This window comes from Botryllus schlosseri, chromosome 10, assembly GCF_051294905.1.
Source record: "Botryllus schlosseri isolate E-star chromosome 10, Bs_hap1, whole genome shotgun sequence".
Lineage (NCBI taxonomy): Eukaryota > Metazoa > Chordata > Ascidiacea > Stolidobranchia > Styelidae > Botryllus > Botryllus schlosseri.
In genome coordinates, this window is record NC_137245.1 from 27,922,867 (window position 1) to 27,939,685 (window position 16,819).

At 38.2% G+C, this 16,819-nt stretch overlaps 1 protein-coding gene across 3 annotated transcripts; it reads right to left on the reverse strand.

The window, feature by feature from the left end:
- Positions 1–781: 781 nt before the first annotated feature.
- LOC145448227 (serine/threonine-protein kinase greatwall-like) lies at positions 782–16,449 on the reverse strand. Of its 3 annotated transcripts, none has more exons than XM_080326586.1 (21): positions 16,215–16,449; positions 15,150–15,287; positions 13,840–13,979; positions 13,142–13,230; positions 12,223–12,329; positions 12,057–12,167; positions 10,976–11,087; positions 10,858–10,914; positions 9,866–9,930; positions 8,499–8,568; positions 8,279–8,443; positions 7,013–7,090; positions 6,890–6,958; positions 4,676–4,772; positions 4,556–4,615; positions 4,094–4,165; positions 3,055–3,451; positions 2,098–2,245; positions 1,881–2,042; positions 1,064–1,165; positions 782–1,007 (listed from the first exon to the last, which is right to left on the reverse strand). In XM_080326586.1, the coding sequence occupies exons 1-21, from the start codon at positions 16,365–16,367 to the stop codon at positions 856–858; spliced, it is 2,544 nt and encodes an 847-aa protein (XP_080182712.1). In that variant the 5' UTR covers positions 16,368–16,449; the 3' UTR covers positions 782–855. The 3 variants fall into 3 exon arrangements, with proteins under 3 accessions (XP_080182712.1, XP_080182713.1, XP_080182711.1); XM_080326587.1 differs by having other exon boundaries at positions 7,013–7,087; positions 10,858–10,917; XM_080326585.1 differs by having other exon boundaries at positions 10,858–10,917.
- Between the last annotated feature and the right edge of the window lie 370 nt (positions 16,450–16,819).

Here is a 16,819-nt window from a genome sequence, read left to right on the forward strand (position 1 = left end):
CTGTCCTTTTATAGTATCTTCTTTTAATTTTCATTCAGTGTGCATCACTTCTTTTTAAATCGTCTAGTTCAGGTTGGTGTTCACTGTTCAATCAGTTTTAATAATATTTTCATAATTTCAAAACATCACAAGACTGCGATACAATGAAAAGATAGGAAGGTGTCGAAACAACTTAGAGTAGCCTTCAAGATCAGACACCCACCTCAGCCTAGGCGAAGTAAAGAAGAGGCATGCACACTGAATGAAAAGTAATGCAGAGAATATAAGACGCAAGCGACAAAATGAGATGGCAAGTGGCGGAAGGCGAGGTCGATGTTAGGTCGCGGTCTGGTAATCATGAAGGCTGGCTAGTTTTCATTTAGAAGAAATTGCTTGTATTTCGACTTGAATGCGGACATGCCCGACGGCTGTCGGATTTCAAAGACTACTCCAAGTCGTTTCGACACCTTCCTATCTTTCATCATATCGCAGTCCTGTTGTGTATTGAAATGATGAAATTGTTTGCAACAAATTAAATTGAAATGCAAAGGATTTCAAGCAAAGATGTGATGATGACGTGAAAAATTGTAATATATGAAGAAGCTTAGTTCGCAAACACGTATCTTCAAATTTCAGAGGTTAACACACAGAACGCGAACCTTACATTCACAGCATCCGTACATAAGTAGTGTAAATCATAACTACTTGAGATAGTAGTACAAGTAGGAAATACTAATTAAAGTAATTTGAAAAGTAGAAGTACTTCTTAACCTATCTACATCCTGTATCAGTGAACAACCAGTTACATCTGTAATTCTGTATTTCAGTTCAGGGTCAGCAGTACCAGCGTGCGAGGAGTGAAAATCACCGACGATATCATCGATTATTGACGCAGTTCTCCAAATCCTCATTTCTCGGGTCAAAATAAGCCGTGTCCATTTCATCGTCCGGGTCAGGCACAAAAAGAGGTTTTGTCGCGGTGAGGTTCGAAAAATTTAGTGTCCCAAATATTGGACAGGTCCGGATGTCTGAAAAAAAGATTTGAAATCGACCGGACCGGGGCACCCTAAATTGGGGCGCAAACCTTTTGAAGTGGCTCGATCAGTTGGGTTGAGAGAGAGAAGCCTCGTAATGAGAGAGGTGGATTGTTCGGACAAAGCCTCGTCTCCTTCCGGCCATTCGAGTTCTGAAAGAAAAGATGGTGTTGTTATAATAAGGGCGATTATTAAAAATGACAAACGTTGGTCATAAATTGAGAAATGTCTGTATAAGTACACCAAACTTGGCTTGAATTGCATTACAATTAGAATGAGAGCAAAGAAACATTTCACAAATTAGATTAGAATTAGAGCAAATAAAAACTTTAAAAATTAGATTACAATTAGCATTAGATTTCACAAATTAGATTAGAATTAGGGAAAATAAACTACGTCCTTTGTTTCACAAATTAGATGACAATTAGAATTAGAGCAAAGAAACATTACACAAATTAGATTACAATTAGAATGAAACCAAGGAAACATTTCACAAAATTAGATTAGAATAAGAATGAGAGCAAAGAAAGATTTCACATATTAGATTAGAATTAGAGCAAATAAAAACTTTAAAAATTAGATTACAATTAGCATTAGATTTCACAAATTAGATTAGAATTAGAGCAAATAAAAACTTTAAAAATTAGATTACAATAAGCATTAGAGCAAAGAATCATTACACAAACTAGATTACAATGAGAGCAAGGAAGCATTCAACAAATTAGATAATAATAATAATGACAGCAAAGAAACATTTCACAGATTCGATTACCAGCATTTGCTGTGATAAGCCCAATTTTGCCTGTTTGGACTAATGTAAATTACTTCTACTTTCCAATTAGACTACATTGTGATTAAATCTCTCACCTCTCCGGAGAATGTTATCGAATATCTTTTCCACGGTAGAGTCGGAAAAGGGGGGGAATCCGACCAGAAATTCGTAAAAACATACCCCCAGGGCCCACCAGTCAACGGCTTCATCGTGGTCTCTACGCAGGAGCAGTTCGGGGGCTAAATAATCCGGGGTGCCTGCAAAAAAGAGGATTCAGTGGGGTCTGAAGAGGTTTGTGTCTGGGATGCTGACCCCAAATCCGGGTTTCTGCGACAGATTGCTTCCTGCGAACGCTTTTGGGGGTTCGCATCTGACCCACGTTTCGGGCGGGGGTGACGATTTGGGGTGTCGGTAGTGTCGACCTGACCCGGTCTACTGCCGGTATCCTTCTGTTTGTGTTCTGAAAAAATTGGACTTGAAAAATTTGGAAATGACTCGACTTGACTTGAGTCAAAATGTGCGAGTTGAAGACTTGAAATGCAAGTGAATTTCGGATTACTTGAAATGTGACTCAACTTGATGAATTCTGAAATGACTCGCGTTAAAATTTGTAATTTCACGACTTGAAAATTACCTAAAATTCAGACCGACTCGACTCGAATCAGAAAGATTTCAAAAGGACTCGACTTGAGTCAAAATTTGGGATTTGCCAACTCGAAATTTACGCAAATTTCAAATGACTTTATTCGAGTTGGAAAATTTTGAAACCGTTCGACTTGACTCGAGTCAAAATTTGGGATTTGATTGATGACTCAAAATTTACGCCAAGTTAAGACGACTCGACTTGCGACTCGAATTGAATAATTTTGAAAGGACTCGACTCAAAATGCGCAATTTTACAACCTGAAAATGAATTTGAGATTGACAAGAATTTCAGATGACTTGACTCATGGTTCGAAATATTGAATTTTGAAATGACTCGACTTGACTTGAGTAAAAATTTGGGATATGATTGACGACTCAGATTGAATAGTTTTGAAAAGACTAGAGTAAAAATTTGCAATTTGACGACATGAAATTCGAATTAACTTTTAGATTTTCGCGACTCGAGTCAAAATTTACGATTTAAAGACACGAAATTTACGAAAATATCATTATAAATTTTACAACCTGAAAAAGAATGACACGAATTTCAAATGACTTTGACTCGTGATTCAACATATTTAATTTTGAAATGACTCGACTTGAGTCAAAATGACTCGAACCCACCTTGTGACCCGGTGTGTAGAAACCCGGCAAACATCTCGAGGTAATCATGGCAAGCGGGATCCCGTTTTGCGTGTGCTCGAGCACGGACCGAGTTGGAGTATGGTACGAGTGAGAGAGTCTGCTTTCAGAAATTTCAGGCGAGTGGACCAAATTTTCGTCGGCAAACGTCACAGACACTTTGGGCGGACGTTTCGGTCTTTTGTTAGTCGCCATGGTAAATTTTTCGGGTGTTTTTTCGGCATTTTCGCGTTTTGGAGAAACCGGCCCCCGATGTATGGGGGAGAGTTGGGGTCGGATCGGGGATACCCGAATGTCCTGGGGCAGGGGAAAGTTGGCCACGCTCTGCGGTTCCACGGCCAGAGACGAGTTCAATTCTTCATCCACTTTAGACAGTGACCTAAAACGATACAATATCAAACTTTTGAAAAATGAAAATAATGAAATTGAATTAAAAATACTATAAAAAAAAGAAAACTAATCTATACTATTCAAAATCCAGATTATTAAAATCAAGTAATTTGTCTAAAAACCAAGCGCAAAACCTACGTGTGCACTCAAACCGACCTAAAATGGGGAATCAACTATTTGGCAATGGGAGAAAATATAAATATTAAATTTGAATTAAATTAAAATTTGAGAAAAAAATTGTGTGTAATTCTCAAAATCCTTATGATTAAAAGTCCGAAGTTTTACCTGAAATTTGTAATAAAGGTTGAAGTCTCGTTTGGAAAAAGGCAATCACCAACTTATTTGAGGAAAAGTAGTTTTTTGTTGATTAGTTTTTATGACAATCTCACTCGTAAAAGTGACTGACTTACCCCAAAGCTACTTTCAGCTATAAAATAGTAGAAGTGGGGCAAAACCTACTTGACTTCTCGAATAAAGCAGAAGTATTTCGGTACTTATTAAAAATAAACTGAAAAAGGAGAAACTGGGATGGGTAAAGAATTTAAAAAAAATCAAAATTAACTAAGAGGACCCAGGCATTTGAAAAATAGAAATTTGAAATTAAAAACTGGGGTGGGCCAAGAAATCTCACCTGGAAGACTCTAGTCGGCTGATTCCGCTTTCGACGCTGAGTCTTCGTTTTGACTCGTCGTGGAACAAAAGCCTGTTGAAAGGCAAAAACGGATTAACGCAGACTTGCACAACTAGAACATTTTCAGTTTTTCCAAATTAGATTACAATTAGAATGACAGCTAAACAGTTTTTTCCAAATTAGATTACAGCTAGGCTAGAATGATAGCCACACAGTTTTTTCAAATTAGATTAGAATTAGAAGGATAGATGCATATTTTAAAAATTAGATTAGAATTACTGAATTCTTGAAAAGTTGGGACAATGAATCAAGTTCAGTCCATAAGCACGAGAACGAAAAATTTCCACAGTAACATTTCACAAATCAGATTACAGTCATTCTGCTCTTGATTAGTCTAATTAGACTATGTAGCAATCCGAGTCTGTGACAACGGGGGCCTCGGAGCATTATAGGTTGCATTACCGTGACGATTCCAGATGCACAAATCCACTCTCCATGCTGAAACGACGCGCTCCAGCGAATCTATTGAGTCAAATAATCTAACGAGTCGAGTCGCGATCTAAAATGACTCAAGACTCAAACCTGGCACCAAACGACTCATCCTCCCCGACCCCTCGGGCGATTTCCATCGACGCGTTCATAGAAGGAGACGAATGAGTCGGCCTTTGAGTCACTTCCTCTGAAATGCAAATTCGAATGTGGTCAAAGCGACTAACGCTACTACTCAAATAGAGCTAAATAAATGAGTGAAGTAGAAGTAGCAATTTCCAATACTTGTCAAAACTACTTTATTGGAAGTAGAAATTGAGATCGGTCTGAAAAGTACACAGGTTTCAATCAAGCAGTTCTGCGGCTACTCAGCGGTGAAAATCACAATATGCATGTTTGCGACACAAAAATTGACCCGCTAGCGAAATATAAAATTTTCAGCTTTGATAAATTAGATTAGAATTAGTACAATAGTTATTTTCCAAATTGCATTACGATTAGAGTTATGGCTCTACCATTTTTTCCAATTTATAGTAGAGTTACAATAATAGCTAGTTTTTTTATAAATTAGATTACAATTAGAATTGCTGAATTACAATTAACAATAGACATCGCTCTAATCCAGTGGTTCTCAACCTTTTTTGACACGCGCCCCCCTTGGAGATGGTCAAAAAATTTGCGCCCCCCCTGACCCCCTTGCATTTATCGTCATGTCAAAAAGAGCACATCATCTAATACAGAGGTGGGCAACGTTTTTGATAATCATGGCCGCATTTTGATTGCTTATGTAGCGTAAGGCCGCATTCCAGGGCATAGCCGCAATGAACGATCTGGACGCAAAATACCTATGAAAACTGTCCATATCCATTCGCGGTGAACTCCGGACATCTACTTTTCACAATGGCCTATTGTACGCACCGAAATCGCGAGTGGTAATGTTATGAATAGTTGCCGGGAGGTGCATATTGTCGCGCTCCAATTTTTCAGGGCCGCGAACGAATTGTTATTTCTTGCCAGTTCCCATTCCAGCTCAGATTAAGAAGGGCGCTACTGCATTAAAATCGAAAAATGAAGTCTTGTTGAATTGCGCAGAGGGCGAAGAAAATTTCAAGATTAATTAAAATCTCTCGGAAATGCGGGAGTGAATTCGTAATTGCAATTTGCATGTCTACGGCCGCCAACACATACTAATTGAAATAGGCGTCGACGGCCGCTCCAATTCCCTTTTACGGCCGCAGGCTGCCCACCCCTGATCTAATAGTATACATAAGGTCTATCTTACGCCAATTTTGAATCTGCATTCCAGTTGTTGAGTCTTTTACATTGCTGACAAATTTCTCCAAACTTGTTTGAAAATAACAAAAAAAACACTGAACAAGACATCCATTAATTAATTTCATGGTAGGTCACCCCGAGACTAATCCTGATGCTGGTAGTGAGTACAGAGAGCAAGGCGTCGTTCCGTCCTGCCAGGCTAAATTTGATCAGTTTTGGAAATTAATTAAATTGTATTCATTTAGAGTAGCCTAATTGAGGGCGAAACTGGGCAACCTATGTTGCATCTAAGTCTGTCTTAGGCAGTGCAGTTCGCAAGCTACTAACAAGAGCTGCCCGGCGCGACAAGCTTTAGGCTACTGTCAAAGCTATGAAGCAATAAATGACTTACACGTGGGAATTGCTCTCTATATCTCCAAAGAATTTCAAAAACTTGCTCAAATGAAGTTGAAATCAGACTATACTCCGTTGAGCGCGGTTGCTAGAGTTTGTATTTTGCAAACTTTCTTGAATATGGAATGGCGCGCCCCCCAGGTTGAGAACCCCTGCTCTAATCAGTTCGCCCATGAAATGACTCGAGTCACAACCCGATCAGACTCGCAATTTTAAACTGATTCGACGCGACTCGGGTCATATTGTGTATCGAGTCGACTCATAGCTGAACATGACTCGACCAAGTGATATGACTCGAGACATTCTACGACATATTCATGTCTCATATAGCAGGACCTGTAATTGAAAAATGGACCCAGAAAATGTCTTCATCTATTTGAATAAACATGTTTGGAGTGAGAAAAATGAGGATAGTATACATTTGAGCCCTTCGATGTCACTCGAGAGTTTCAAGGAAGTGAGTTAAACCTGACTCGATACGGACTCGAGTCTTAACACTATGACTCGGACTCGACGACCCTGCTCCCCGACTTGAACTTGACTCGACGATAAATTGAAAGTGACTCAACTTGACTCGAGTCAAAATTGCCTTGCGCCTCAGGACCTTGCGACTTGGCTACAACCCTGTGGGTGACTCACCAGAGTAAGAGGAGAAAGGCAGTTCTGTGGAAGAGGCCGGACTCCGCGAAGCGTCCAAATCGTATTTCTCTGCAAAAAATAAGCGCGTCAATAATCCGTCGAGGATATGATACCGGAACCAACCTTTGGCGTCTTCGAACGAGAGATCCTCTGCATTGGAACTGACGTCCGACGCAGAGTGGGCTGACATTTCAACCACTGCAAGGAAGACAAAATTCGGATCTAAGTAGCCAGCATTGCAGAGTTCGACAACTACATAATTCTAGTTGCAAATTGCCGGTAATCTGATTCTAATCTAATTTGGGAACTGTTATCATGCTCTCATGATCGTTCACTTAGAATTTCCTGGTTTTCCTTTCTTAGCGAGGTGCTACTTTTTCACGGACCCAAAAATGACATTTTGTCTCAAATTGTACTGGCTACTTGAAAAAAATGTTAGGTTACCTAATATTAGCCTACACACCAAATTTGGTTCAATTCCAAACAGTGGAAACGGCGTTATTGCCGTCGAAAAATTTGGATTTGAATAAAATAGTATTTACGGTGACCAATTCTTTACTTATTTATTAGTTGTGCCCACCTATAAATACTGTTTTACTCAAATCCAAATATCTCGACGGCAATAACTCCGCCTCCACTGGTTGGAATTGAACCAAATTTGGTGAACATCGTTTCTATAGATAACCTAACACTTCCTTGGTGTGAAAAGAAAATTTTGAAATTTTTGTTCATCCATTTTTATATAATAAATGGAAACTTTCTTCTCCTGTAGCAATGCGGCTACTGGCTGGAATTGAACCAAATTTGGTGTGTCGGCTTAAATCAGGTAACCTGACAATTTTATGAAGTAGCCAGTACAATTTGAGAAAAAAGTCATTTTTGAATATCCCTACTGTGCAATTTCACCGAACGAGCCTAAAACAGCTAAGTTTGTCATGTCTCGATAACAGCTTACACTAGAAAGCTAGTTGTGGGCTTGAAAGATGCAGAAGACCACTTTTTGAAAATTCATTTTTTTTCACTTCACCCTACTGAGCACCTTATGTCGATTTTACATATTTTGAGAAAATTAACTTTAACCGAAGTTTTTATCCGCTTTCGGTCATATCTTGGCCATGATCAACTTTGAAACAGTCTGATAAACATGATAATATGAAAATTTTAGTAACTTAGTTCCAGCTATCGTGATAAAGGGCTTTATGTGTTTCCTATGTCCTTTCACACATAACAGTGATATAATTTTTTTTTAAAACCAGGGATATCAGTTTTAGATATCTCTTGCACTAAACTATTGCTCAAGACCTGCTCAAGACTCAAAAAACGTAGCCATGATCCGTTTCTGACCACTTCTGGTTTGAATTTTATTCGCAATAATAGTCAAGAGCTGACCTGACACAGCATGCGGTTTTAACTCGCTGTCATTCTGAAATTTTGTCGAGTCTTCCTTCGGCCAGGACTTGATATTCAAGTCTCGAATCTCGGTGGTCAGACCGGACCGGCCCAGCGGCAGAATTCTACGTCGCTTTGACGGAGGTTTCAGATTTCTTGTGGCGGCTTGGCAAAAAAAGGACGAGTTAAAGGCGAGATTATGACGGTACAATGAGCATACCGCGATTTCGAAAACGTGGGCCGCTGAACGGGGAGGTTGGGCAGCTTCTTGAGATCGGGTGCCGCTCGTTCTGTGAAAAGTAGTAATTGTTGGTAGAAGTAACATAAATTACTAATCAAACGGGGATTTTCAATTAGTAAAAAACGTTATTTTAGGCACAGTTTTGGGTAAATAACTCACAGTGGCCGGGAGAAGATTATGAGTAGTTGTGAGGCGATTCTTGAAATTACATGTATTATAAACTAAATAAATTATCCAGGTAATTTATTATAAACTTGCAAGGCCAATCAAAAATTTGATTATCGATACAGCTATTCATTGAAGTCAACAGTAGATTGTATGACATCTAAATCGAACGATACAACTGTGTGTATGATGTTGTTAATACGGGCGCTGGCTATCATATATATTTGGTACAAATTACACATATAGCTAGATGGGGGTCCTTACCACTTCAACAAGATCGTTATCACGGATTATGGTCTTGTATAAGTTCCCTGGCACCAGTTATAACTCTGCACAAATGGATGTGTGAGCTATGCAAGTACCGTACCTGCGTCCTGTAATACCAACATCATACAGACAGTCGTATCATTCCTTTTAGATGTCATGTCAAGTTACTGCAGACTTCAATGAATAGCTGTATCACTTATATGACACATCAGTTGTGTGCAAGATGTTTCAGATTGATACGAAATGAAGAAATACCTTATCTCAAAAGATAACTCGCACGCGTTTGAGTGGTGTCAAATAAGGCAATACATATTTACTTACATTGTCCTTATGCACTGCAAATTACACATATAGTTAGTTGTGCACTATCAATTGGATATACAAGACCAATAACGGCGTTGATGTCTGTAGGCAATACATACTACAATGCGAAAGTGCATTATTGCCTCGCATGTCACCTTGACCATGGATATTGTAATCTGCATCATCTGTGCCTGCCGTTGAGTCATGCTTATCACAACAGAATTCCAATGTTGGTGCGCTACACTGCGCAAAGCCACCAACCGAGGCTGTGCCAACAGGAGTTCATGTAAGGTATAAAAATAGTACATTGAGCATAAGCGCCCTGATTATTCGAAATTTCATGCCGGTGATGTCACATTTTATAATAAGATTGCTGACTTACAAAGTTCTTTCCAATTCTCCACTATTGCAGACGATTGTCCCTGACAAGTGTCAGCCCAAAATAATTCGGGTTCATTTCGATATGAATTTTTTTTTGTAATTGTGTATTAAAAGTGATGTGAAATTTTTACAAAAATGAATTCTACTTTTCAAACAGCAAAACTCACTTGAGCATTGATAAAAAGTAGAAGAAATAAGAACTATTGCAAATTTAAAAACTGGTGGGTCACCTCTTTATCATCCCCAGAACCGCCCCAATCGAACGATTTCTTCCGAACCAATCGGTGCTTTCCATCTGATAAATTTCAAAATAAGAACGCAAAATTAGCCCGAAAACGAACACACCCATCACCGGGCGTATCTATTTCGACTCTACTAAGAAATTGTTTAATATTTTACTTGAATTGTTTCAATATTTATTGCTATATTGAGTAGTGATAGTAGTCACCATGGATGCTAATCAAGTAGACTAGTCAAATATTTCCTGGTAGACACGAGTTGCTAAGTAGAATAGTCGGCGACATTCCCTAAATCGAAACACCCAATCACTAGGGTACTTCAAAAATGAGTTTTATTCTCAAATCGTACTGGTTACTTGATAAAATTGTTAGGTTACCTAATTTAAGCCTACACACCAAATTTGGTTCAATTTCAGCCAGTAGCCGTATTGCCTCAGGAGAAGAAAGTTTCTATTTATTATATAAAAATAAGTAACAAAAATCTGAAAATTTTCTGTTCACCCCATGAAAGTGGTAAGTTGTCCATAGAAACGATGTTCACCAAATTTGGTTCCATTCCAACAAGTGGAAGCGGAGTTATTGCCGTCGAAAAATTTGGATTATGAATAAAGTAGTATTTATGGTCACCAATTCTTAAATGATTTATTATAGTGGTGACCACCATAAATACTATTTTATTCAGATCCAAAGTTTTTGACAGCAACAACTCCGCTTCCACTGGTTGAAATAGAACCAAATTTGGTGAATATCGTTTCTATAGACAACCTAACACTTTCATGGAGTGAACAGAAAATTTTCAAATTTCTTGTTACTTATTTTTATAAAATAAATAGAAACTTTCTTCTCCTGTAGCAATGCGGCTACTGGCCGCAATTGAACCAAATTTAGTGTGTAGGCCTAAATTAGGTTTAACCTAACAATATTATCAAGTAACCAGTACTATTTGAGAATAAAAGTCATTTTTGAAGACCCCTGCTAATCACCCGTGATATCCCCAAGGGGTGCGCGTAGGTCCCGAATGCAGCTCCTGTTCATCGATCCTGCTAAAAAACAAAATAATGACTTAAATTTCATTCTAAACACGTGATTTGCCCTTTGAACCTCTCTCTCTCGCTATCTCCCCGCAGGGCGGCGTCTCAAACACTTCGCTGCTGGCCCCGGTCATTGGAGGGGTCGCGTTGCCTGATGACTCACTTTCCTGGGAATGGGGTCTCTGGAAAGATTTCAAATCACACTTCAAACAAGATTTTTTTCTATTCATCTCTAAGATAAAGTTCTGTAGATATTATAAGGACACATGTTACTTCGGCAGCTTTTAAATCCAAACCTAACTTTTTAGTATCGGCGGTTATCTGTAGCCATTGCTAGCTCAGTCGTTACTACTAACATTGGCGTAGTCAGGGGTGGGTGTCAAGGGTCAAAGCCTCTCCCATATCAAACTTGAAATCTTGTCCTTTTGGAATGCCAGTTCTATCTCCAATATCTCTTAGGAGTCTTAGCTCATTTGCAACTCAGAAATTCGTAATTATCAGTCATGAGAAAGTTGTGTTTTTTAATTAGTTAGTTGCAGGTTCTTAGAGGTAATAAGTTCTGGTTCTAGTTGCGCATTTTGAGAAGTGACTTAGTTCAAATTCTTGTTGCGAGTTTTGAGAACCGACTAGTTCTAGTTCTAATTGTGCATTTTGAAAAGTGAGTAGCCTAGTTCTAGTTCTATTTACTCATCTTGAAAAGTGGGTAGTTCTACTTCTAGTGGCGAGTAGTTCAAGAGTTCTAGTTCTAGTTGCGCATTTTGAAAAGGGAATAGTTCTAGTTCTAGTTGCTAATTTTGAAACGGACTAGTTCTAATTCTACATATTGAAAAGTGAGTAGTTATCGTTCTAGTTGCACATTTGGAGAAGTGACTTAGTTCTAATTCTAGTTGCGAGTTTTCAGAACCGGCTAGTTCTAGTTCTAGTTGCGAATTTTGAAAAGTGAGTAGCTTAGTTCTAATTCTATTTACTCATCTTGAAAATTGACCAGTTCTAATTCTAGTTGCGAGCCTTTAAAACCGAATAGTTCTAGTTGCGCATTTGGAAAAGCGAGTTGTCGTAGTTTTAGTATTTTGAAAAGTGACTAGGTCTAGTTCTAGTTGTAAGGTTTAAAAATCCATTGGTTTGGTAAAGTCTGTGGTAGACTGACTCACTTTTCTCTGCAAAATAATCAGTGGGCTGTCGACGGTTGGCGCGTATCGCGAGTTCTCGTGTGATGGCTTTCTTGTTCCACGCAGTTCCGGACTAGTAACGGTAGGATTGGCCTGAAATACATATATTCAATACACGCTACGACACGCGGGGCTAAATTCTACTCACAAAATGGAAATTTGAAGTGAGAGACACGACTTGACCAGGGGTCCGATAATATTCCGTATTTCTCCCCCCTACAGGCGGTGTTTTCACGAGGTCAGCGCTACACAGCTCTAAAACGATTGGATACAAGTTCTAAGAACACTCGGGTAATTAAATAATTCTAGTTGTCAAATTGAGCTAATTAGATCGAAATACAGGTAATCTAATTATAATCTAATGTAGGGTAAGTTTTTGTTGCAGTTAAATCTGTGGAAAGTTGCATTTATTCATTCATTTTAGAAAAAAGTTGCAGAAGTTGCATTTTGACCACATTTTGCTCGGTTGACTAAAAGAAAAGGTCAATTTTCCGGCTCAGCTCCCGAAATACCCGTAAAAGCGTTACTTCGGTGCTGCTTTACGGTGTTTCAGTTGAATTTGGCCGTGTATTTCACCAGAATCGAAAAAGTTGCAAAATGTTGCAAAAAGTTGCATGAAAAATATGGACAAAAGTTGAAAAAAGTTGCACTATAAGATTCCTTCAAACAGCTTGAAACATCATTCTACATATCTTACGAGTATTTAGGAAGCTGCAGGAAGCTGTAAAAAAAGTTGCAAAAACTTGCCCTACAATGAGTGAAATGTTTCAAAATTCAATGCTTTCATTTTGATTCTAAGCTAAATTCTGGTTTCCCTGAAAATGCCACAGGAGATCTGTATAGTGCGAAACGATAACTGGACTGGACTTTATGCAATTTCCAAGTTTTCCAAGTTCGAAAATTTAAATTCTGATTTGGAAAAAATGTGTAGCCATAATTGCAATTATAATTTATTCTAATTCTAATCTAATTTGGAAAAACTGAAAATTTACTATTTGTCCGACTCTGCTACTTGGTGGTCTGTTTATTACAAATGAGTTTGAAATGAATAAAATAATCTAACTCACCGTGATCCAACTCAACCGAAGCCAGTCCGAAGTCTGTGAGCTTGACGTGACCTTCCTTTGTGATCAGCATGTTGTCAGGTTTCAGATCCCTGCCAGTTAGGTATGTTTAAAGAGTGTTCAGCTGTTATAATTAGGGCTGGACAAAATGATTTGTGTTGAGTTCGAGTTAATTCATCAACAAAATTTAGAGTTTCGATTTTTTTTCCACTGTGGAAGGCTAGAAACCTCGGCCGTGTCACAGCATACGAAACATGTAGTACAAAAGCTATACAATATACACGTTACCGTACTGGAAGTGACATTAGTATACATTCATGAAATGTTTCTGTGCTCTTATTGTGATTCTTCATCTAATATCTGACATTTGCTATTCTCATGCTTAAGAGTATCAACTATGATATGATATGAACTGAAAAGTTTTTGCGAATTCAATAATTCTAATTTGGAAAAATCTGAGTAGCTGTAACTATAATTCTAATTCCAATCTAGTTCAGAAAAAACGGTTTATCTTCAATTCCAATTTAATCTGAAAACGCCGAAAATTTTCTAGTTGCCAAACTCTGATTTGAAAATCACACGTCATTCATTTGCAACGTCATAATGAGTGCTACTCAACGCCTAGTGCTCGATTTAGAATCCAATCATTCAGGCACTCGATTCCGGCCAGCCCTAATTACAATATTCGGGAATAAACCTACCGATGAATGATGCCATGGCTGTGCAAATACTCGAGCGCAACGGTAACTTCCGCCACATATAAAACGGCCATTTCCTCCTCGAAAAAGCCGGCAATTTTTAGCAAACTTTTGATGTCGCCACCGATGACGTATTCCATGATCTAAGCGGAATAGATTGTATGACAATCATGTAAAAACTGCTTCCAGCCGAAAAATTGAAAACTAGCATGCAAAAATGGTATACAAGTAGGCAAAACCAACTTGGGCACTTCAAAAAAGTAGAAGTAGAAGTCAGTGTTGTAACCAAGTCACAAGGTTTGGAGACACAAGTCAATTTGACCTTCATAGTTTTGACTTTTGACTCGAGTCATTTTCAATTCACCATCGAGTCAAGTCCAAGTCAGGGACAATCAATAATTGGCTTGTAAATTTTTTTCCATACATTTTCAAGACAAAGTTCTATGGAAGTGAGATAGATACATGTTGCTTCCGCAGCTTTTAAGCCCAAAACTAGCTTTCTAGCATAAGCGGTTATCAAGATATGGCAAAATTAGCTATTTTAGGCTTGTTCTGTGAAATTGCACGGCCACTAGAATGTGCAGGATCCTGAAATGATAATATAAGTAATTCATTTGAGAATCGGGAACAAATATCAAATTTTTCTTTTTTTCACTCCACCCCGGAGACCATGCCGATTACATGTATACTGATTAGCGATTTGAGATTAAAGAGTGATATTGCAAAACTGTATGACATCGAATGACCAGAAACATGTGCGTGTGAGCATGCGTGATTGATTTCCGCTAATACTTAAACATAACCATCAGAAGATGCGTGTCAAGGCTTGAGTTATGAAAGTTGAGAAAGATTTGAACCACCTGAAATCGGTGCCTTTATAGAACAGATTCCTTAACAACTTGGACATTTTGGCTTGCGCAAATCGTCGCCGAGGTAACGTAATACGCGAATACGCGTTGATAAGAGCGTGTATTTAATTGTTCACGAGAGATTGGGACTCGCTAATTGACAGCACTTACGGACTCGTTGACAGCCCCCCCCCCCCTCAGGCTGGCTACAAACCTGATTAGTGATTAGTCCTGATATACGAGACTTGAATAAGTCATACCGAATGTCTCGAGTCATATGACTTGGCAAGCCATGCGCAAATACCCGAGTACAAGTCGAGTCAACACACAAATGTAGTCGAGTCGAGCCATTTTCCATTTTTAATAAAGTCGAGTCATCGAAAAATTGCGACTCAAGTCACTACACTACAATCCTGCTAAAAAGCATGATAAGCGTAAAAAATGAGAATGAGAAATCACACTCACCAAATAGATTTCCTCGAGCGTTTCCAGCGAGTAGAACAGATGAACGATAAACGGGCTTTTACTAAGGGCAAGCGCATTTCTTTCACAGACAACATTTTTCGTCATGTTTTTTCGGATCATGTTGATTTTTTTCATCATCTTGCAGAAAAAATATGTTAATGAGTGATGATATTGGGTCTCTAGATTTAGCTGGCAGTAAAGCTTTTTTCAACAATACACATAATAATGTTGTCTTGAGAGCAGAGTCAGACATCTAGAAAATTTACAGCTAGATTAGTTCAAAGTTACATTACAATTAGAATGGTAGCTGCAGTTTTTTTTAAAATCAGAATACACAGTATTTTTCAAAATTGAATTGGGATCAGAAATATAGCTAGGCCGACAAAGTCTACAGAATTAAATTAGAATTAGAGTTACAGTTTCTTGCAAATTATATTAGAATTAGAAATACTGCATTCACAAAGACTTGTAAATCAATTTGAATTCAGAATTAGAAATAAATACAACAAAACTCAAATCAGAGAATCTCAAATATCTGTAGGCCTACACTAAGCTTGGCTGTTGGCTCGTTTGGCACGCTACAGCTCTCCAGTAGCGTTCTCATGAAAACCAGAGACTAGATTAGAATTATAGCATAGGAGCATGTCACAAATTATTACTTGTATTCCATTCTAATTACTATAATAAGACAACTAGAATTATGTAGTTGTGCCAGACTGGAGACTTTAAAAAATATAAACAAACCACAACTGGGCTATCATTGTAATATTCGTACGTAGGTTATGATGGCTGGCTTCAATAATTCTCATATCGGAGGATAATAAATGAAACTGAAAACTATTCACAAAAGTACACGCACTACACAGACTTATACCAACTACTGATTTTTCAAGATCTACAATTAGAATTAGACTTACTGACTTTCCAAAATATGCAAATAGAGCTAGAACTACTGACTTTTAAAAATTCACACTGAACTAGTCACTTTTCAAAAACTGCGATCACAACTAGAACTACTTGAAAAATTGGGAGGGAGTACAAGTTCTGCAATCCAGCCATAATTACCTTGATAGCATACAGCTTATTGTTTGTCTTTCTTTTGCCTAAAAAGACGCATCCAAAAGCGCCCTGCGAGATCGGCTTCAGAATGAGAAAGTCATTCACATCTGGCGGCTTCGGTGCTCCGGTTGGTATTTCTGCATTTTCTTTGTAGTCCATTCAGGAGATTGGTTACATAACAATGTCTTGTACTAATGTGATATTTAGTCCAGTTCTGCCGTCAAATAAAGTGCTTCAAATGATGATTTTGCTGCATATTAGATTAGAACTAGGATTATAGCTAGATAGGTGTTTGAATATCAGATTATTGCTAGAATGCCAAATATCACATAATCAATCACATAAATGAAGCAAAGGTGAGAGCTAAAAAACAGGGATTCAATGAACTTCCCATTAATACGGCTTCTGCAAATTTGTACAGTATATATCAAAATAAACCCGAATATTTTCAGCTGCCAATCGTCAGGGTTATTCATCATCAACTAGTAGGGTAAGTCCATGTCAAATCAACCAGAGGCGTCACCACTAGGTCTCAGATTGCAATGAAGATCCAGGAGTTAAATTGGTGTCTAGCCCAGAGTGCAGCAAACTTAATTTTATCAAAATCGGTC

Bases quoted from the DNA above. Each gene is read 5' to 3' on its own strand.
- LOC145448227 (XM_080326585.1), bottom strand. From the start codon at position 16,367: ATGGACTACAAAGAAAATGCAGAAATACCAACCGGAGCACCGAAGCCG. The intron at 15,288-16,214 runs GTAATTATGGCT...TTTTTCTGCAAG, and splicing joins ATAAGCTGTATGCTATCAAG to ATGATGAAAAAAATCAACAT. The intron at 2,043-2,097 runs GTCAGCATCCCA...TCTTTTTTGCAG, and splicing joins CGCAGAAACCCGGATTTGGG to GCACCCCGGATTATTTAGCC.